This window comes from Chanos chanos, chromosome 6, assembly GCF_902362185.1.
Source record: "Chanos chanos chromosome 6, fChaCha1.1, whole genome shotgun sequence".
NCBI classification, from domain to species: Eukaryota; Metazoa; Chordata; class Actinopteri; order Gonorynchiformes; family Chanidae; genus Chanos; species Chanos chanos.
This window is the reverse complement of record NC_044500.1, coordinates 32,430,535-32,453,858: the sequence shown is the minus strand read 5'-3', so window position 1 is coordinate 32,453,858 and position 23,324 is coordinate 32,430,535. Positions and strand designations below refer to the sequence as shown.

The window sequence follows — 23,324 nt, the reverse complement described above, 5'->3', positions numbered from 1 at the left end:
TAGCCTGTGATGCTTCAAGCACACTAACTTAGCCGCGCCCAATACGTGTGTGTGTGTGTGTGTGTGTGTGTGCGCGCGTGCGTGCGTGCGTGCGTGCGTGCGTATTTGTATGTTTTCTTTAGTGGTGGAAGAACTACAGGTTCAGATCTTGAGGCTGATGTTGAACAACAAGGACAAAGGGACGGTATGTTGACCCTGTGACTTTGTCTTTGTGACACCTCAGTGCCATCGGATGTCACAACTACACTTTGCATTAAACGGTCACACTGCTCTGTCTCAGGCAAGACTAGCCAGAAGTTATTTTCTTAACCTTGATGCTTGATGTAAAACCTACAGTAAAGCTGTTGTCTCAGGTGATTTGAGTCGTGGTATTCAGTTTTTATGAATTGCTGTTTATCTGGTGCAAACTTCTCCTTCTCTTTATAGGGGGAGGCTTCAAGATACATTTTCCTGAACAAATTTCGCAAGTTTCTCCAAGAGAATGCTAGCAATCGAGGGGTAAGAGCAGGAACAGTAGACATCGCAGGATCAGTAGTACTGAATATTTATGCCTTGCTTGTTTTCAGTCTTGCTCAAGACCCCGCCCTCCCCAAAACAAACAAACAAAAGACCCAAAACTGAAATATATCCTCATACAACAAAGAACTAGAATTGAAGAACAAGACAAAAATTTACCGTTACTGTCATTATAGTTCTCCTATCGACCTAATTTTTGCTCAGGAATTGGGCATTCAGTTCTTCAAGTTGAAAAAAAATTCTATCACAGGTTACGTTGTGTTGGTGTTAGCCAGACTTTGTGTAGGTCCTGTGATTGTGTAAATATAATTTAGAGATTGTGATGGATTTCCTGAGCATAATAATGTGATGTATCATTCTCTGGAAACTGTGGTAGTCAAACACACCTACAACAAAACTATAAAAGCGAATCATATCTGCTCCATGTATGGCTGTTTTGTGACAATAGCATCGTATAACTCTGTAATAACATTAATTATAGTCCGTGTGTTTATAGTTATTTAATGTTAAAGTTTAAAACATTCAAATATGTGTCCTGATAAAAACTGTCAGTCATCTGACCATATAACCCCACCCTGTGAATAATAACTGAAAAGAGAAACCAGGTGCCATTTTTTAATCACAACTTTTCATATTTCATTTCAAATATGTATTGGGCATAACTTTTGCTGTGCTGAGTTTGTGTTTCCAAATTTGTCTTGCTTTGCAGAATCCCACAGTCCTGTGTCCACCAGAGTACATGGTGTGTTTTATGCACCGCCTCATCACGGCTGTCAGGAGCTACTGGGACGAGGGAAAGAGGAAGAGCCCAGACTATGTCAGCAGTGAAGGTAGAGCCCGCACACACACACACACACACACATCCAATGTGCAGTCCTGACTCTGCCAGTCGCTCTCAACAAAAAGGCACTTGAATAAAAGAAAGCATTAAATGGTAATAAAAGAAAATTAAAAGTTAACTCAGTCAATGGACACACAGGGCTTTTGTTCACAGCATTTCTGTGTCTGCTGAGTTGAAATAAATGAACTGTGAAGGCACTGTACTGAAAAGTGACTTTACTTTACTTCCTTTCTCTTCCACCCCCCCCCCCCCCCCACCCCCCTCCTGTCCCCTGTGCAGAGGCCTATGTTCCCCCGCAGCTCTTCTACAATGGAAAGGTGGACTACTTTGACCTGCAGCGTTTGGGAGGACTGCTGTCTCATTTGAGGAAAACACTCAAAGGTTTGGAGAAGGTTTTTGTTTTTCCTCCTCTGCTTTTCCGCTATAGATAAGGATTAAGAAAAAGTTGTCTTTCGAGGTAACCGAAGAGATTCATAGGTAGTGCATATAGATTCAGTTTAGGATTCTTGTTAGTTGGAGCACCACTAGAGGGCGTACGAGGCTTGGTTTTACGTTGAATACGAAGCTGCATCCTCTCAGAGGTTTATTGTTTTTGGAATGAATGTCCTTCCTGTTCACTTTGAAAATGAATGAAACATTTGTTAAGTGGATTGGTCCAACATATAGCATTTTGATAAATGTTTGCTAAAATTATTACAATCTGTATGTAGTAGATGTTCTGTGTGTTCTGTGGATGCATGCAACCCATTTAATTTGTGCACTTCTGTCTTATTTAGCTTAAACATATTTAGGAAAAGAATGAATGCTGAAGTTCGTGACTAATTTATCCTTTGCTTGTATTTTCCTTCTCAGTGTTTATTTCTTTGTCGTAGTTTTCATTGTTAATATCCCTGCAACCCACCCATGAAACATGATGGAGTAGACAGCCTCTTGCATTAGCTTAAAGTAAGGCATATGGTTTTCCCTATCTAGATGAAACTTCAGTAGGCATCTGTGTGGTATTTGGCCTGGAACACAGGCAGTGACTATACTGTGATTCACAGCTTCATAAAAATCTCTGAATTGGCAGAAATAAGATAGATGTTGGCACCATTCACTATGGCTCGGATGCAGATGGGTTTCGATTTCCCCCAAGGTAGTCCTGTTCCCTAGAAAAGACAAAAAACAACAATAAAAAAGAAAAAAAAAATCCAGGAGAACAGTAATGGGCCTTGAATATAAAGTCAAGAGGAGTGACGGAGGGGGACAATAACCTGCTACCTGCTGGATGATGTGTGTTTTTCAAATGGCTTTTGTCTGACGGTGTCATTCATTTTCCTTACTCTTTGAGGATTCAGACCGGTTTTCTCAATCAGCTCAGTGGTGTCTTGTTGGCTGACTTATTAGCTATCTTTCTTTCATGCTCGCTGTAATTAAAAGAAGCTAAACAGTAAAAGAAGCTGTTTCATGTGGGTGTGCTGGATTGTTATGTGTGCCCCTAAAAACAGGCCAAAGAGAGATACACACATGAATGTATATGGACATGTGTTGTAACCATCTTCGTGTGTGTGTGTGTGTGTGTGTGCACGTGCAGATTTTTAGTGTTTATTTTGGATGCATGCAGGTTTTTACTTAGGGTCAGACCTGATTTTGAATTCACCTTCTCTGCCACAACTTAGGTTTAATCTCTCTGTCTCTCCCCCTCACACACACACACGCACACACGCACACACGCACATACACACACACGCACACGCACATACACACACATCCATACTCACACCCACAGCCTTCTTTCATTGTGTCTTTTTTTCTTTGTGTCTTTCTTTCTTTCTGAAAACTCATCATGTTGTTCTCTGTGGTTGCTCCTCTGTAGCCTAGTTTGATTAAACACTGCTTAATGGCTGCTCTCATTTCTCCTTTGTTTTCCCACTGAGCCCTCTGAAAGCATGTTCTTCACAAGACTGATTTGCTCATGCTGATTGAGGTCTTTTAGATGGCTTAGATTGTTTCCATTGTGCAGTGGAGCAGAGCGGGAGAGAAGATTGAATATTTGTATTGTTTGTGTTGTGTTGAAGGTGACAAGAGTCTCTAGCGAAGGCTGAAAATGTGAAGTGTGAACTTTCTGTTGCCTTGTCACTCTCATAATGTGTTGACAGTATTTGTTCAGGGGTTTTTTTTTTTTTAACTTTTTTTTTTAACTTCCCTTTGCAACATTTTCTTAACCTTGCTGTCATTTTTTGATTGCTGTCGTCTGTGCTGCAAAATCTATTCATTCTTGTCAGGATGTACAGAAAGTCAAGAAGTCAGAGGACGGGTTGGGGGGGGGGGGTGGTGTTGTGAGGAGCCAACGTATTTACTATAGGAAGTCACACAACATGAACAATGCAGTGTTCATAGCAGACATTTATCTCTTCAGTTGGTTTTTGTTTATGGCATAATGCTGTTGCTAAGCAAAATCAAATTGCATTTATTACAGAAGGGTGTCTTCAGATGGATATAATCAGGGCAAACAACTGGTCTTACTTGGACCAAAAGATATAATTAGAGGGTTATTGCATATTATTGCGTATTGAGTATTATAAAACATAATATAGCACATGTAGTAAAAATGTAAAAGACAGTGTGACATAAAACTGATTAAAACTGATTTTAAAGGAAGCATGCTGAATGAGAGGCTCATCTCTTGGCTAGTTTGAGCCCTCAGTCATTGCAAAGTTTAAGTCTTGTTCCACATTTTCTCCTTGTCTAATCAATATATTTATCCTTTTCTTAGTCCTCAGACAACCGGCGAGTTTGATCTTATTGATTTCTATCTGACTTAAAGTGTATTATTCAGGCCTTAAACGTGACATCATCATCCACATCATCTTCCTCTGGCATCATTCAATACTGGATCATTATCTCTGTGCTCCTGCAGCAGCTGCGTGTCATAGACTCTGATCTATTGGATCTGCAGCTTATGTCTCAGTCACCACACTCTGTGTGGCTTTTCTGTGCCATTAGCTTTGTGCTTGTTTGTGTGTTTGCGTGTGTGTGTGTATGTGTGTGTGTGTATGTGTGTGTGTATGTGTGTGTGTGTGTGTGTGTGTGTGTGTGTGTGTGTGTGTGTGTGTGTCGTGAGCTGTCCGTGAGGTGATGTGAAAAGTATTTACTGCCGTGTTTTCTCGTCTTTTTTAGTGTATCTAGGAATTTACCTGGAAGCACATCGGGCCTTCTGAAATGAGATTGCACCTGATACAGAAGATGACATGATTTAAAGAAGCCTGTTCCTTTTTGTTTTGTTTTTGTTTTTAAACATGCTACTCGTTTTCCTCCATAGATAACTTTTGATGGAACGTTTGGCACACTGAGGTCTGTATAAATCACTGCTCTGTTTGCAGACACGGTCCCTAAGCCTGTTTGCTGTAGGTAAGCTCAGACCATCTAACTTGAGTATGCTGGGACAGAAGACCAGACAGTTGGCTGATTTTTGGAGTGTCAGAGCAAGCTGGATTTATCGACGGCCGTCTGTGCGTGACTAGTGTCCTCTTTGTTCCCAGTTCCGGGAGAGAGAACAAGACTACCATAACATTCCCCAGATTTATCGATGGGGCCTTTTGATGTTTATGGAGATACAGATTTACAGCCAGACGTGATCACTTGAGTAAACACGATTTATAGCCACTTAGAGGTCACTTGCCTAGGTGTAATGGCGGCGCTACATCGCCAAGAATCAGATTAATGAAACAATATTCCCCACCACCTTTTCTCTCTCCTGCTCTGTTTGATTGCTCCCAGGGGTGGCAAGTTACGCCCTTTTTTATGCAATCATAAATGTTTAGATGAGTTATTTAAGACACAGGTCGCCCCACAGCATAAAGAAAACTTTGACACTGCATAAGGAGTTTAACCTAAAGTGTTACCCTTTAGCCTATCAGTCGCAAGATATTTTTAGAGAGTCTCAAGGGGTCCGGGACATTGTTTGTGTATTGGTTATCACAAGTTTGCCGGATCTTGCGCGTAATTCATGTCCCTCTGAGCTTGCCATACTTTGAGACGCGACTGTGCCTGCGAGCGGATTTCAGAGAGAGCTTTCACGCCCTCGTGATTTATTCGGCGCGGTCGTTCTCACTTTCTGCTCATTTTCACGTCAGTCAGTCTGGCTTTTTCGGCATTCTCTCTAAGGATGTTTTCAATTAGGCATCTTATCTATGCAAATGTGTGAAACGTATTCATCCAAATCCGTTCATCTTTAATATGTATATCTAAAATCAGCCCTCAAGTGCATTGTTTCTTTGTCAGCAATAGCTACACTCAGGCGCACTCTTGTGCTCCTCTTGTGTACACTTGTGCTCACTCTTATAGTCTATGTGTCTGTGGTCTTTATGGCAAATTCACCCTCCAGATGAAAGGAATGATAATCAGAGGCTCTGGGCGTTTTTTAAAAAGTGGGTCTGTGTTACTGCACCGGCCATTAATTAGCCCATATTTCTTCTGCAGCTCATTTCTAAGGCCTAGAAGCAGGGATTTTCTTTCCCCCATTATGCTGCTGTCCAAAAGGAGGAGGCAAATACATTAATAAATCATACATAGTGATTTTTGTATGAGACTGGTGGTATTGTTACTGAATGTTCCAGTGTTCTTATGAATTTCCAGGAGCTCTCACTGAGAGCCCCAGCATACTTTTTTAATTTTTGTGATGTGATTTATGTAGAGACCATGTTTTTGCTCACCGGGACAAAGTCTGAGAGATTAATTTTGCTGACATGTACTAAGGGTGTGTTTTTAATAAATGCAAGAACCAGTTTGAGTTGGATTTTTACATGTGTTACACATGTTTTACCCTTGTGTTTTTATTTTTTGTCTTTAGATGACTTGGCCACCAAAGCTAACATAATCATCGACCCAGCAGAAATCCAGGCCGCATCTATGGATGACTTGGATGAAGATGAGGAGAACGGAGCTGCTCAGGTAACAGCTGAGAGACCACTCTGCCTCAGCTTCCCATGGACTCTGTAGAAAACAGTTCTCCACTCATTATCCCCACAATTATCATCCCTTATGAGTTTCTAACATGTATAATTTTGTGTTATTGGAGATGGCATCTGCTTTATTTAATGCATTTTTGTATAGACACTTTGTTCCTTGTATTATATCCATGTTTTTTCTTTTTCTGTTCCGCAGAGGCCGTCTGGTGCCGTGGCAATGGGCGGGGCGCTGGGCAGACCCAGCTGGCTGAGTTCTCCCACCCTGGGACGAGCCAATCGCTTTCTCAGCACTGCTGCTGTCAGCCTTATGACCCCACGGCGACCTCTGGCCCCCCCTGAGAAGGTCAAAGTGCGTGCTTTAGCTGTGGAGCAGAGGACTGAGGAGGACAGTGAGTGTGGAGACCACCTGCTACACATAATGACTATACGCGACTGCATTGAATTATTACAAAAAAAAAAAGCCTCTAGTATATGTGCTTTCTATGGTGCTTGAAAAATCCTGTGACTATATAGGCTTTTATATTATTTATATGCCAATGTGGTCATATTAATCTTTAGTCTGTAAAGAACAGCTCTGAACCCAATCTAGTGAGAATAAGCCATAATCTTCAGGGACACAAAGACAGTCAGTGGGAAACCAATTAGCTGGACTTATAGTGGGGAGAAAAAAAAAAATCAATCATTCATCTCTTGAAGGGGAAGGTTTTAACCTTTGCCTGTCTCACTGTGCTGAAAAGAACACTTGCTGATGGATAATCTCTCTCTTGCCCCCTTTCCTCTCCCTTCACACCTCCAGTTGAGGGAAGCCATGGTAACGATGGGTTGTTGCTGGGGCGACCAATGGAAGAGCCCGACCAACCAATCACAGAGAAGTCCCTGCTGGAGATACTAGATGGGATTGTGATGATGTACAATCTGAGTGTTCATCAACAACTGGGCAAGGTAAGAGGCATCAAGCATAGTTCCATATGGAGAGCTCATTGTGTGTTCCAAAGCAGCCAAGTGGGGCTTAGAGTGCTGATGACATAAGGGATGGGAATACTAAGAGAGGGCAAGAGGAGACATGTTGGGAGAGGAGATTTGACAGTGTTCTTGATACCTATTGATGTTTGTTTCATCAAGCGCACTGTGATTAGATTTCTTAGAGCACCAGGACTTATCCAAATCTCTGGAAGCAAAAATAATGAAATGTATGGATCTTGCTGCTGGGTGGTCATGATTAAGACTTCACAAAGATACAGAAACATCCAAAAAATATACTACAACAGACAAACATATTATTAGATTGTGTATTGTGCTGCACAGTGTTGGTAACCCCAGCTTTGCTCTAACGTTAAGTTGTCTCCAAGTCTAAATAGTGCATTTGCCCAACTCTGTTTCCAGTGTCATATTATCTATGAGAGGAGCTAGAGAAGTGGAACAGAATGTTATTAGCATATATTTCATGTAACCTTAAAAACCACATTTCTCAGCGAAGGTGTACATATCGCAGTGCTGGCTTCCTCCACTGCCTTCTCTCATATTTAAGACAAATTGTTTCATTGACAGAAGCCTGGAGAGAGTCCCCCGTTTGCCCTCATTACTCTCAGTACTTAATGTATTTTCTTAATAACTGAGTTGATTTTTATATGGTTTTAATAATCCCTGGAAATGAAGGTTTTGAAGTATGGAAATTAGAATATGTTTAGACGCAAAGAAGACATTTATCCTCGCCTTGTACTTTGGAGTCAGATATGTTCAGCACGCTTGAGTACGTGTGTGTATTCGTTTTTCTCAAACAAATTCCACACCATAGGCAAGATACATCTAAGCTCGCACCAGTCGAATTTTACGTAGTTCGGTATGATTCAGTTACATTTTGGACTGGTTGGAAGTAAAACATAGAAGTAGTAGAAGGGGAAAGCAGTCTAATTGTTTATTTCAAAAAGAAGATTTTGTCTGTATTTTGACAAAAGTGCCCATATTGCAGTGCTTTTATAATGATTTACTTTCTTATATAACGACCAGTAATTCCAAACTTCACATTTGGAGATGGCTTGAGTGTTTAATCTATGCTTGTGTATCTAAGGATCTGGGCCCAGCTGTTTAGAGAAACCAGACACGATCAGAAGTACTGTGTTTGATTAGGATTAGGCAAAGATGTTGAAGGAGCAAAGACAGAATCTCTCAGACACAACAAAACCACAACTTTCCTTTGATTAGGGTGTCACTGGCATTCTTGCCTATAGCACTGAATGTGTGAACCTGTTAAATCCAAAATCTGGACGCTCCTTGTCTCATGACGGTATTTTTGATTTTGGGAAGTTACACTCACCTTGGAAATGTGACTTTTTGCTGCCGTCGGCTCTTTGTTACACCCCTACTGTTAACCACATATTGTTTCAGACACTAACCCACAAGTAATAAAGCAAAAACAGCTGTTATCGGCTTTGGATAGTTCATATGGTGTTGATATAGCTTTTATTATCACTCCTGGAGCTGTGTGCAACTTGGGCTGGGAGGCTGTCCAGTGCTGTTAAAAAGGGAAGGCATTTGTGCAGGGCTCAATAGCATGGAGTCACAGCCTGCTTGGATTACAGTTTCCTCAGTGTACTCACGCAATTAATAACACTGACTGATGTCACAATGAGTGATTTAAAAGGCCTGTATGCTTCCTTGACAACCACTCATATTGGTGATGTTTATTCTACCCACTGCAGCCTTAACACCAGATGACTGTGTACTTTTCCTGATCTCTGTCTTACTTTCCACTTTTGCTTATCAACCATTTCTTTGTCTTGTTATTATTTGAAGTGAATAGTGCAAATGTTGGAGGTAAACTGAATATTAATGTGTTCTTAGAAACCCTGCTGTAAATGCAGCAGCATGAAACCAGTGGCGTATTTGAAAGGCCTTTTTGTGATCATCTAGATTGACAGGTGGTATGTCTTGTTAAATACAGTACCTTGAAGTACAGGTAAATGTAAATGTAATGGTTCAGGGACTAATGATCAACAAGCTTTTAAATAGTTATACTTCTTAGTGTACATGAAGAAAACTTAACTTTCAAGTTTAAAGCTGTAAGATTCTTTATTATTTCAGCTTGCTACTGCTCTGAGTTCTATTGCTGGAAAAGTTGACAGTTTGTCCGTTAGACCCTGTCATTTGGGTGGCTGTGTTTTTCTGAAACTCACTGATGCGATGTGAATACCGCTGAAACTAGCTATGTGACATTGAACTATTTAGTTAGACCAAAACTTATTGTTGGTTCAGGCACTCTGTCGTCAGGCTGCTTAAGGGATGAGGTTACTTCTGTTTAGCCACAACCTCAGTCCTTTGTACTATAGTGAGCATAGATTAGTGTAATCAGAATGCTTTGTGGCATTGTTTTCTGGTTTAGCCACTGTGAATTGTTTTACACACATTTTGTCAGGATGATGTGGACATTTGGCCCAACGTGAGCCATATGATTTTCTTTATTTTCTACCAATTTCAATTTCTATAAAAAAAAAAACCAAAACAGCAAGCATAAACATGTTCCACAGATTAATAACCGGTTTGGTGTCAATAAACTGCGTGGAATTGGGGCCTGGGAAAATGTTGACCCGGGACGTGGCCTTCTATCATTGGTTTTATCTGAGTCTTTTGACCCATTGGTCTCTCTCCTGTTACTTTTGATCACGGTGCAAATGGTTGTGGTCATGCACTAATGGAGACGTTTTAGGATTACATTGTGAGATATATAGACCCATTGACATTGTTTTACCAGACTGATGACTTGGTCATTGGAGAGACGGGGATAGTTGTCAGCCCCTTGGTATTAGAGTGTCTGTTGTGATAATTGGCGCTATTTCCTCTCTGTGGGATATAGAGCAAAGAGCCACAGTCCAGCAGAACAGAAGGCTTTAATAGTCCTCGTGTTTCTGGACATGAGGAAGTGGAGCAGTTTTAGCCTTCCATTTTGGCTTCAAACTATGACTGTGTAATGAACTGTCTAATATACTCAGTCTAGTCATACACATTTGGTAAAGAGGGGCTGAAATATTTAAGAAAGCACACATCATTTTTTTGGAATGCTTTTTGGATTCAGGATTCAGTTTTTAAGAATTACGTTCACAGTATTAAGGCTTCCTGACAGTATGGTGCTTTTTAAATCTGAATGTTTCAAGCATCCCAATACTACAGGATTCTGAGAACAGACATTGCCCTTTTTCTCTGCAGATGGTTGTGGTATCTGATGATGTCCATGAATATGCAGTTGCTCTGAAAGATACTGAGGAGAAGATTGCTCGATGCCCAAGCAGGGTAAGAACGAATATCTGTCATGGAACACTGTGGCAGTTTATATCATCACTATGAACCCCACTGCCACCCACTGACTCCCTCCTAAATCCTCTTTGTGATTTTGTCATTCGCTTGCCTCTTTGTCACTTGTCTTGTTCCTCCCGTGAACCATAAACACTGTCAATGTTTGACCCGTCGTATTTTGTTGTCAGTTGCTTTGTTGTCGGACTTCATGTTTTCAAACAGTGTGTACCTCATCCATTGATGTGCTTTGTCCTTTCAGAGACCTGATATTTTAGAGGAGTTACAGAAGAGCCAAAAAGTGTTTTCTGAGAAGCTGAATCACCTAAGCCGTAGGCTTGCCTGGATCAATGCCACCATCTACTCTAAGGTAAAGTATATCACAGACTGTTCCTGTCAGGGAGAGAGAGACAGAAGGTTGCCTAAACAGTCACCCAGCCAACTTATAACTACACGATTCTTATTTCCACTTTCTTCAGATGCTAAGAAAGCAGAATTTCTCAGTAGAATTGGCTGTTGGCTTAGAAAATCTTCCATTGTTCAGTGCTTTATGGTAATAGGATGCTCTGTGCTCAAATGGTGTTTGTTATAATCTGTTTTGCCGAGGGATAGGGGTGAAATTTTGTTACTGGTGTATATCCAGCAATAAATGATCTGTTGGTATACCTATCTTTTTCACTTAGATAACACTGTGATATAACTGTCTGTCTATGTGTGTATTTGTCACAGGAGAAGATGCTGGACATTTACTGGCTGCTGCGGGTGTGTATCCGCACCATTGAGCATGCTGATAACACAGGCTCTCTGTTTGCCTTTGCTCCTGAGTTCTACCTCAGTGTGGCGATGAACAGCTATAGTGCCCTCAAAAACTACTTCAGCCCCTCCAACAGCATGGACGAGCTCCCTGGTCAGTCTCAGACTGTTTGCTTTACTTCCATAGCTCCATACAGTTCCTTAGTATTTCATTTGTTATCTAGCTTTCTGACTTTTTTTTTCACACAAATGCAAAATTCATACAAGTTAACACGGTTTATTTCTTTTTTTCTCTTTCATATTTACTTCTTCGCCTTCCTAACAGTGTGAATCTTCTGGCCTTATAGCAGTATGGTATAGCCTATAGTAGCCTTTAGAAACCAGCTGACAAAAAAATACTACTGATTTTATTTTTTTTTTTACCCATGTATCTCAGTTCTCCTTTAGACTGAAATATTTTCAGGCTTGCGGTGTTTTGCTTTGTTATTGGGGACGAAAAGTGATTGAAAGTAATTTTAATGATCTCTGTCAGGAAAGAAATATAGACTGACTTTAAAGATGTATTGAATGAATCTGTTTCTGAGATGGAAGATAAACTCCTTGGTTTGATGTGACTGAAATTGCTTATACCCTGCGGAACGTGAGTCGTAATTTCAGGGTTGGGTAAATTATGTGTGGACATTGTTGCTTGATTTTTTTTTTGATTCAGTCCACATCTCTGTGCTCCACCCTTAGGCTATGAGGACACACTCTCTCAGCTTGCTGCTATTCTTGCCAAGCACTTTGCAGATCCTCGCATTGTGGGGACAGGTGAGTGGAATCACAGTGAATCAAGACAACTCCCCTGCGGCACTGTTTTCAATTGCATCCAGTTTGTTTTATTTGTTCGATATTGACTTGAATTGCAGCTAAAAAAGATTACCACTATCATCGTAATTATTTTGGATTGAGAATGTCATTCTGCAGTAAGCCGACAGCCCAGAGGCGTGTACTTGCAAAACTGTTGTACTCTAAACTAGCGTTTGTATCGATTTAACATTGCAGCTGGATAATCAGTATTTTGAACCTAACTTCCACAGAGTGCTGAGTGTGAAAACACGTTCTGATGATTTTGTAAAAGTTTAGATCTCTTTGAAGTGCTAGCTTGAGATCCACAAGCACAGTATCGTTGTAAAGATTTCCTAAAGGGATACTCTTTTTGTGTGTGTCTACATGAGTGGTAGCCTAGATAACCATAAAGGAGTTCCATTCATTACGACATCCAATTTCATTTTGTCTTATAATAAACGGAGTCCATATTGATTTATGGCACAAATATGAAATTAGGGAGCCATTCTGCATTCTCCTAACACTGACGTTTATGCATGAATTTCCCTTTCTCTATACCCACCGTTCCCACATCTGTCTCTCCTAATGTCCTCATCTATTTCCATTACTTTGTAAGGAACAGAGTGTTATACAAAAGTCAGGCTCAAAAAAGCGTTAATCTGTTAGGAGCTATTTTAATGGAAAATTTCTTAAACCTATTATAGCCAGCGGCTTTGCTATTCATCATCCAGATGAATTCCTCATCTCAAGGTATAATTAAAAGTTTTTTTCCATTCGGCCTTACTGGCACAGTAAAGCTGTTTGTATGACATGCTCTCTCTTTAATGATTCTTTTATCCTATTTTAGGCCTTTGCCTTACACCTTTCTAACTTGCAGTACAATTTTTATGAAGCATCGTTTTTATTTGAAAAAAAGCATGTTTTATGCTTGAGTAATTTGTCTCTTTTACAGTTAGATTTTCATCATATTGATAGATTTAAACGTAACTCTTGTGTGCATGCGATTAATCATTGACAAATACGCCTAATGTATTCTTCAGGCGTCTGCCACATTACCTTGTTGTCATGTACTCTTGCATAACGAGTGTAGGCAGTGCTAAACAACTCTCTCAGTATCCTATTCACTCCTGCTTTATTTGAGCCTTGTGATGAACACATACGTAACCTAAGTATAGTTAGTGACACAGAATTCACTTATCAGCATCTTATAGTGACTGCAATTTATTTCATTTGACCATATTAGACAAACATGTCAACATGGTTCGTCTGGTGTTCTCAAGCTCAGAGTTCACACACACAGCAGAATGATGACGCCAAGGAGGCTTATATGTATTGCCCACAGTTTATTGCTAAGTTTCAAGTGCGTGACTCATTTTGCTAAGTTCAAAGTTAAACAAACAAAACAAGCTACAAATTCAGTGTTTAGTTTTGGGACATATCTATTTCTGAATGAGTTCTGTGAATCCAGCTTTAAGACATAGGTCAAGATCCAACTGACAGACATGTTGGTGGATATGACAGATACATGGATGAGATGCAGCAGTTATTTATGTTATCTATGTCAAATCCCTGGCTGTACTGACTCTGAATATCCATTTCCAGCCCAGTATTTTTGTTGGTTAATGTAAAGTATCAAACTGAAATCTGGATGTTTAAGTAGGTAAAACTAGCACGGCGCTCCTAGTAGGTAGTCACAGTGGTCAAATGACCGGCACTCGGCGCTTCTAGGTATAAGTAGGTCAAACCGGCGCGGCGCTTCTAGTGTTAAATCAGTGAAACCCAAAACTGTGGAAATAATGAAAAAATGATCACTGTCATTTTTGCATTGCTCTGGAATTGTTCCGTATTCCTCCATTATAAATTGTCTGGCTTTTTATCTCCTGTAGACATCAAAGACTCCCTCATGCAAGCTCTGGCCAGCTACGTGTGCTACCCACAATCCCTCAGGGCAGTGGAGAGGATCCCTGAGGAGCAGTGAGTGCTGAGCTCAAGGTCCTAATGGACCAAAAATAGAAATTCTCCTTTACTATAACCTGATTACCATCACAAAACACATCTACCTTACTCTCTGTGGAAGGGCTTTCTTTTGTGAAACATATGAGACTAGATACAGAGGTGAATAAGCCAGTCTTTTTCAGCCCCCTTGTGTATTTAGTGCTATTGTGGTCCATGTTGAAACGATTTTTCTTGGCAGTTTATGATAGCAGTTGATACTGTATGTGTACAATATGTAAGTATCAGTCAACCTAATGTTGTCATGCATAAATAAAAAGGTCAGAAATATACATTATATTTGATTGCGTTTATACAGGGAAATTGTCATTTGTTTTTTTCAGCGGTACATGTTGTTTCTGTCGTCTCTCTTAGGCGTGTGGCTATGATGAAGAACCTACTGGCCCCATATGAGCAGAGGCCGTGGGCTCAGACTAACTGGATCCTGGTCCGCCTCTGGAGGGTGAGGTCTATCCCCCCCACCCCCCTCCCTTTTCCACTCCTATCATTCCCTTTTGGCTTTTTTATGGGATTTATTTGCACTGACAAGCACTGCATATCATAGATAACACTCTCAGTACAACCATCACTCATGGAGCTCTTTGAAAACAATTTGTGTCTGGTAATTAAGTGGTTTATCTCCACATTGTCCAATTGCCCCTTGTGGCTAAATGTTAAGTCCCAAGTATATACCTGGTCCTGTAGCTAATTGGTCTATCCATACACAGGGATGTGGCTTTGGCTACAGGTACACACGACTGCCCCATCTGCTTAAAACCAAACCTGAAGATGCCAACCTTCCCAGTCTGCAAAGTAAGTCACTCGTCTTCATTTTCGACTATTTGTTTTTCTTTTTTCTGTTTTATTTATCTTTTCATCCCACCTCTCTTCACTGTCATCTGTAATTTATTTTTTGCGTATTGGAAACGTATTCTGGCTTCATTATTTTAAATAACTCATGAACTTTTCTGTAGCACTCTGTCATCATCTGTAGTGAAATGGCCTACTTTGTGTATAACATGTAAATATAATCTACAGTCTCCATAAAAGAGTGGGAGGCTCTGCTTTCCTCTATTGTATTGGGTTTATGCTTTGCTCGTGAATGCGTGCCTCTTTTAGACTCTAACATGTTCCTATTGTTTCTAAGATTTTGTGTGTGTGTGTGTGTGTGTGAGTTGTGTGTGAGTTGTGTGTGTGTGTGTGTGTGTGTGTGTGTGCGTGCGAAAATGTCAACCCATCATGTTAAATGGCTTTGTATGAATGCCTCCCCCTTATGTGTCAGAAACAAAGCTTTAAATCTTTTTCATCACTAGTGACATAAACAGCACAAGGGAAGTATATGAAACTTTATTTATAGTTTGAAAGAAAATGAATGTTCTTAGGCATATCATTCATCATAGACTGTATTTTCAGGCACACTTTCAAGGTACGGCTGCTAAACTTTGTTGTCAGGCTCTGTGATTTTGTTTTATTTATTTATTTTTTTTGGTGGTCGGTCCTCCACTACTACTTGAAATATCCTCGAGAAAACATTTTTTTGGTTGATCAGAATATGGTTACTTTCCCAGAAAATTGAATTTGTATGAGATTTTGATAAATTTGCTCCTTGTGGCTTCAGTGCTCAAATGGCTCTAAGTTCAATCACAGCATAGTCAATTTTTATGTTTTTACGTGTTTTTGATGGCCATGCATACTACTATTCAGTAACTGCACTGCTCTTGGCATTCTGAACATGGACAGAGATTAGACCCTATGTCTAATGTTCAACTAACAAAGTTATTGTTCGAAGACATGACATATGAAAACAGGTGCATATTTATGCCCTCTCTTTGTGTTTTGTTCTTCTCCATTTGTGGATAATGCCTTTGAAAAAGTCACCCTATGTTTGATAAAACTTTAATAGAATATTTTTGAATGTGAGAACATCTCTAAATTACAGAGCTGTCTGTTCATCTACGGCTGATTGATTGGGACCACATTCTTCTTTGTCATATGATAAAATCTTTCATCTGGAAATCTCATATGGCCTTGACGTGACTGGCTGTATATCTTAATACCCAAACTTGAGCTTGAATATGAAGAGTTTTACAATAGGAGGATGATGTTGGTGTGTTGCTCACTCAGTCTTCTGTAGCTAATTGTTTTGCCAGTGGACCAGAGCTTATGTTCAGTCAACCATCATCTGTCTTTTGTTCTCAGAAGTTCACAAATACCAAAGTATAAGATTCGAGAATTTCGTTTCTGGCCTTGTTTTCCCTTCACTGTTGTTTGCACCTCACTTTTTTTTTTTTTTGTTTTAATAAATCACCCAGTTTCATATTACTGCCGTACTATTTTTGGAAGCATCTTGGTAAGAGATTGCTGTGCATGGTTATGTAATTGCATTATTAAAATGTCCTAGAAGGCATATGGCAGTCCCCTGAGGACATTACTGAAGTCCACTGTAATTCTTAAGGCCTGGTGACAGCAGGCGAGCTGTCCACCCATTTGCTCTGGCTCTGAGCCTTTGACTGTGTGAGTTGGCAAATAAGCTCACGGCCACTCTATGCTTTGGCGTGCACCCCAGAGCATCCGGACTGTGTGTGTGTGTGTGTGCGTGCATATACACATGACGCATGAGTGATGAGTGTGTATGAGAGAGATCGATAGATTGGAGAAAGGAACAATACATGGAAGTTTGCTGTGAGTGTGTGTCTGTGTTTGCCTGTGTGTACGCGGAGATGGATTGAGGGTTACTTTTCTGTATTTGTTTGTCTATGTGAGAAGGAGAGAGAGAGAGAGAGAGAGAGAGAGAGAGACAGAAAGGATGAATGAATTGAATATTGAATCTGTCTGCTCAAAAACAAAAAAATGTGTTTTCAGCCTTTATGTAGGCTACAACTTAGTGAAGGCATCTGTAGATTGCCTTGCTCACAGTTTATCCACAAGCTGGTGCCCACATCCAATATGACCTGCCTTTGCTGTTGCCAAACTTGAACTCGGGTGCTGTTCTTAACCCCAGCAATTTGGGATATTACTTATTGTAGCCTGTGGATCATATTTTTAGGTTAGCCATTTGCAAGCCCTTTTAAGTGAGACTCATTAGCAAGTGCGTTATGACGTCTATATGTGCCTTTGCACTGCTCAGTTTGACATGAAACTTTCTCCCATGTGTGTCTGGTCTGGTCTCCATGCTAATTCTGTTGCATTTTTCTCACTCTCATTTGCATGACTTCCAGGAGATTTGTCAATTGCTAGTTTTCAAAGTAAGTTTCATTCCCATTTTAGACCTGTTTTCACCTGGTTATTGCTGCCCTGTTTAGCCAAAGTAGTCTGTGTGCCAGTCTGTTTCAGCATTAGCCATAAGCCGCATTCGAGCCATAGCTGGGTAAGAATAAGAGATTTGGTTTATTGCTAACTGGCTGACACTCTGGCATGCATAAACCCTTTATTTCATTAGCTCTAGAGTTTTAGTAGTTTTAGTTCCACCCTGGCTTCTGGGAACATTAGGTCCTATCTCAACCCCAAACCTCATTTCTCCTTCACCCAAGTTCTGTTATTATTTTACTGTCACCCTCTAATTGTTGTATAACTGTTTTCTCAGTGCTGTCAGATTTCTTGTAAAGATAAATTAATTTCATTTTAAATTTATTATTACTCAAAATGTCAAGCTTAGGTGTCACTGCCAAGTAGCAAGAAATGACAAGCCTTATATGAGTTGCTGCTAATCCAGAGGGAGCTCTGCCCTCAGATGAATATGCTCTTTTGGTTAATTCTGCAGAAATGTGACTTACATTTGCTAGTATACAGCTCATAGATTATTTAGATGGACAGGTTACCCAAACCACCTGTGTGGCCGCATTTCCATTGTGCTAATGGAGAAAACTGGGAAATCAGCTTCGTAATAACAGCTCTTGAAACATCATAAACAAATAGATACATGGCTTCTTATTTTGTAATAAACATCCAATTTTTTTGCATATTGTTGGACCTCCAATTTATTTGCCTGGGAATTCTTTTTTTTTTTCCAAGTCAGATCCTTGAGACAAGAACATGCTCAGACCTGTATCTGTTTGTTTGAACTTTTCAGCATGTGAAAGATTCAAAGTGTCTGTAAAATTTTGCATAGACTAACTGATTGTGTGTAAACACAAGACACATAACAGAAAAGTCATTATGGTATGTAGTTTTAAATATGATGAATGGTCAGTGCCAGCTCACTAATAACATGACGTTTAATGGAAATTATTTTTAAGAATTGTGACACAATGATGAGATGAAAAGTTTGATTAAAGATAAGAGGAAAATGGTGTGGGAACTGAATGACACAAAGTATTTGGTTAATGGTACTCACTTGCATGAAGTCAAGCCAAGTGAAAATATTCTACTTCATTAATGTATTCTTGATACATTTTTTCTGAATTCAAGAGATTTGGATAAACTCATCAAATGTTGTCCATAAATGAATGACACTCTCAAAAAGAAAGAAAAGGCTTCTGTTATAATTTCAAATAAAATCGGCTTTCACTCCACAGGTATAATGATAGGTCTTGCGTCTCTAATTTTGTCCTCTTCCTCTTCCTCTGGTATCCAGGGTCTGTAACATACCACAGCATAACTTAAACTTTTGAACAAAAACATTTTACGTCCAGCTGAAATAACCAACGTATTTATCTGCAGTCAGGTTTATGCCATTTTGATCTACCTGAAGATTTCTCTGTTTTCTACCCAGAGATTTGTTTACTCTAGAATACAAGAGTTGGAAGATCTCGTACGAGACCATTAAAAGAAAAGAATAATAATAAAAAAAAAAAGCTCTTTGAACCTAAGCTAAGCTAGCCCTTTGAATCTAACCTTCCAGCACATTAATGAAATGGTGCCTTGAACACTCCTGAGGCTGTTGTCTGTTGGGTATGTCTGAAAGTACTGGGCCAGATAGGCCAACCCCATTCTCAGAAAGTTGCCAAAGTATTCCAACAGTCAAAAAGTATTAAAAGTACAGTTGAACTTAGCAGCACAAGGACATAGACATGGTTCACAGCAGTCCGGGGATTGTTCAGCACTCCTTGTACCAACATTGATTGAACTTCTTTTAGAGGAAAGAATCATGTATTTTTTTTCTAGAGGAAAGAACTGTGTAAAGCAAAAGTCTTGCTCAGAAAAGATATTTGACATAAGTGAAAATTTGAAATTAAGAGTTATATTTATTCATAGGAGAGATTGGAGTGGCTTTCTCTCTTCCTCAAGAGACTGACAATTCACAGAAAGAAAAATGTTTGGTAATTTTTGTTTTCAGTTGTTCATTAATTTGTTTGACCTTCTTTAAGGTTGATACTTGGAGGGTTTTGTGCATTCAGTTTTTGAAATTGTTGGAACTCCAAGGTTCAAAAGTTATTGTGCTGCATTTATTAAAGTAAGACTCAATTTAAAAATGTTGAGAGACTTCACGGCCAGCTTGATATACTTGCACTCTATCAGTGCTCCCAGAACAGCCATTTAATGGAGTAATTTGCGTGTCCTTCATGGATGTCCTTTCTCTGCCCTGTAGCCAAAGTCAAACCATTTTATAGCCAGGCTTAAATGCATAGAGCCCCAGTCTTTCTCTAAAGAGCTGTCAGATTGATTGACAGGCTTCTGAGTTTTCTTTTCTCTTTACTTGTGTCAGTTTGAGCATTGCGTCAGTCACCTCACACAGAGACTGGCTGATCTTTTCACAGTATAACAATTACCACAGATGCCACATGATGTACAGTAAACAGAGAGGTCAGTTCAGTGCCTTGCTAGACATGATTAGTTCTCCTTTAGACCGTAACCTTCTCGGCCGTGTGCTGCCCACTTTAGAGCAGAGTTGGGTTTTTTTTTTGTTTTTTTAATCTCAGACACTTGCAGTGAGCATGTTTGTGCTTGATGTTTTCTTTGCATCCAGTCCTCTCCTAAAAGCATCCTCAAATTGAAATGCCTCACGGTGACAGAATGATTACTGACCTTTGACTGGCTTTAGTTGTGACTGTATGCTCTGCCAAGGAAGACATAAAAGTGAATAAGACCTGCATCAGCTCAATCAAATCAGTTGCCTTTATCTCTAGGGGAGAGAAATATCTCCTACTTTTCTCAGTTTAGTACGATTCAATTTTATTTAGATGGTGCTTCTTACAGTACAAAATATAGCTTCTCTGAATGTCAAGCTTGAGACCTCCATCAAGCAATGTAAAAGCAACAGTGGCAAAGACCTTCAGCACCTTCAGCAATAGTGGGAAGAAACCTTGAGAGGCAAAACGTGTATCGAGTTTGTTCCTCAAATAGCTGGGATTGTGTTGTTAAGGTGTAAGGATAGTGTTTTGCTGTGTCCGTCAGGGACATTTCCGCAGTTGGGAAGGAGGGGCAGGCAGTCATCACCAGTGGGCAGAGACTGGCCAGCAGGCAGACAGACAAGCTGGTGGCTGGTGGGCAGGTTGGAGGGTTAATTATTAGGCTGACCTGCAAGGTTATAGAGGTGCTTTCTGGATTTCAGCCAGTGGTCATGTTAGTAGGTAACTGGATGTGAGTTTGGTGGGTTAGTAATCCTGTGTGTGTTTGGGCTTGGGGCAGGTGTCCTGGGGTGGGTAGAGGGAGAGACACCGGTACCTAGTTTATAATGACTGGGATGATGGTGTAAAATTGTTCGGGGAAGGAAAGAATGTGTCGCATGATGAGTTGCAATAATGAAACCTCAGCAGGCCAAGCTATAGCAATAGAACTAAAATGGAGAACCCGAGGGCAGTGCAGCCATGAGGGCACCCTGAGACATGGACTCCTCACCAACAAATGGGGCTGATTACTTGTGATGGAAGAATGACAGCATTGATAGCTTAGCTCAGAAGAACCTTCACGGGCCCTATCCGTTTCTGCTCCTTTAGCCTTAATTGGGTAAAATGTCTTGCTTTAGCAGTTTGAAGATGCAGAATGTGTCTGGTTCCCAAATACTTTTTGGATGGTTTTTCCAGGGCTGGCTGGAATGTCTGTAAGAGTATGCTTCACTGCATGCAGGAAAGAAGACATGTCCTTTCAACTGAGGCAGCTGCAAATGATCATAAAGACCTAAAAGATCATTCAGATGTAGGGAAACAAGACCATTCAGACATTTTTAAGTGTGGAGCAGTTATACATAACTTATACCAGTCTAGTGGCTACGCTAGCAGCTGCATTTTGAACTATGAAGCTTGTTTAAGAGAACATGTAGTGAACAAAGGATTGCAGTCATCTCAAAGTCATGACATTATGTTGTAGCTTCTCTCCTCCCTCTTTCCTATGCTTATGTGTCCTTTCCTTTTCTCTTTTTGCCCTTTAAGTCCTGTTGTCCCAGCAGACATCGAACAGCATAGAGGACTAACTCCATCTAATTAAACATAAAGGTTATTTCTCTATTAAGGGATTGTGTTGTCCTTTCAGATGATTAGGTTTATTTAGAGCTTTATTGTGAGAGATTGTGAAATGGTTTTACTCCTCTTTAGCACTGCACATGTAGGCTTTTACCCCTTAGAGTCTGTGTGCTCTGCTAGATAAGGTATTGAATTACCTTGCCTTTCTCTATGTGAAGATGAGAGACTGCCCTTTCTTTGAGTACACACAGCTATAGAGATAGCAGTAATAATGGTCTTTGGATGATATCCTACTGCTTCCAATCTTTTGCTGTCTGCAACAACAGTGTTTTTGTCACACTGTAATATCTTCATAGGGCAAGGTCACTTTCACAACACATGCCTTTGTCTGTCAGCTGCAGGTGAGCTTCAGCCATATGCAGCTTTTACATGGAGAATTAAACTTTTGGGTCTAATAAAGGTCTAATAAAGGTTATGATTATAGAGAGGACTAGTGCTCTTGTAATTCAGGTCTCAAACACTTTGACCTTCGATTTGCCAAACATTTGAGCCATTTTCTGTAAACACTATGTTTGGCCATGTTTGGTGCTAATTAGGGAGCTCAACCCAGAATTCAGAGCAGTAAGGTCTATAAATGTCTGCTGTTTTTACGTGGAATGTCTTATTAGTTTACTGATTTATATTTTCTTCATGGACTGGTTGCAGAACCGTGTCCATCACTCTTGCTCCAGAGACACATGGCTGAGCTTCTAAGTCAGGACAAAGACATGGCTGCAAGTTTCCTCAACAGTGTTCTCAACCAGCTCAACTGGGCCTTCTCAGAATTCATTGGCATGATCCAGGAGGTAAGACAATCGTAGAACCCTGATTTAAAATATGTCAAAGATACTGTCAGTGGTTAAATTGGCATGTCAGGCACAGATGACCTGGAATGTTTTGAGTATCACACCACCTTTTGTTGTCCGTAAATGTTACAAATTTTGAATCTTTGGATTAAATTTTCTCCTCCGCACCACTAATATTGTACGTACGTCAGTGATGATGTCAGTGATGATGATACAGCTGTGACTAAATTGTGGTATTAAATTAGTAGTGAAATGTTTAAGTGAACTAAATATAACAAATTTTTGACAACAGCAGTCACTTGCTTAAATACTTAAATGATTTTAAATGATGTACTTAGATGATGAGTGTAGTCATATCACCAAGGCAATACTACTCCTTTATGTCTGTCATATTCACAACATCATTGTGTTGTACGTAAATTTACCTTTTGACACTCGCGAGTTGATGAAATCACTGATCTGAAACAACCTTCTTGTATGCCTAGAGGATTACCTAGGTATGAGTGATGAGGACTTTTAGAGAATTTTAATATTTATAACATGGGCTACTTAACATATTCCAAGTTATTCGGTGATCTGCATACAGCCCTGCGTATGTGCTGCATCACTAAACAACATTACGCTGATTATTCAAGCATGATAATGATATGTGTGCATTCAGAAGCAGCCCCCCATCTGGAGACTTCACCTCAACTCATTCTACAGGCTCCGCGTCTCAATCTTTATTTCAGTGTTCTGCTCTTGGCACTGAATAATTTGATCCCATGGTAGAAAGAAAGGAGATGAAATGCAGAGAAAATTACCAGATCATCTCCTCTAGCTGTGTCATTATTAGTGATTGGAGGCTTTTCAGCTCTCTTGGCTGACGGCAGGACGATGGTGTCGGACTGTCTGCTTGTAATGGCAGTGAATTCTGAGCCAGCTAGAAGCCAGAGAAACACTCAGCTGATGCATCATCATACACTCTGAGGACAGTTCC

General features: G+C 40.1%; 1 protein-coding gene across 1 annotated transcript in view; it reads left to right on the top strand.

The window, feature by feature from the left end:
* rnf123 (ring finger protein 123) overlaps positions 1-23,324 on the top strand; it is an 89,928-nt gene that overhangs the window by 9,187 nt on the left and 57,417 nt on the right. Inside the window, exons 18-32 of the mRNA XM_030776738.1 lie at positions 123-184; positions 427-498; positions 1,226-1,346; positions 1,637-1,738; positions 6,189-6,295; positions 6,503-6,695; positions 7,103-7,248; positions 10,507-10,590; positions 10,853-10,960; positions 11,320-11,497; positions 12,079-12,153; positions 14,058-14,145; positions 14,539-14,626; positions 14,892-14,976; positions 22,206-22,345. Of these exons, the coding sequence (XP_030632598.1) occupies positions 123-184; positions 427-498; positions 1,226-1,346; positions 1,637-1,738; positions 6,189-6,295; positions 6,503-6,695; positions 7,103-7,248; positions 10,507-10,590; positions 10,853-10,960; positions 11,320-11,497; positions 12,079-12,153; positions 14,058-14,145; positions 14,539-14,626; positions 14,892-14,976; positions 22,206-22,345 (1,649 nt within the window). The remainder of the gene's footprint in view (positions 1-122; positions 185-426; positions 499-1,225; positions 1,347-1,636; positions 1,739-6,188; positions 6,296-6,502; positions 6,696-7,102; positions 7,249-10,506; positions 10,591-10,852; positions 10,961-11,319; positions 11,498-12,078; positions 12,154-14,057; positions 14,146-14,538; positions 14,627-14,891; positions 14,977-22,205; positions 22,346-23,324) is intronic.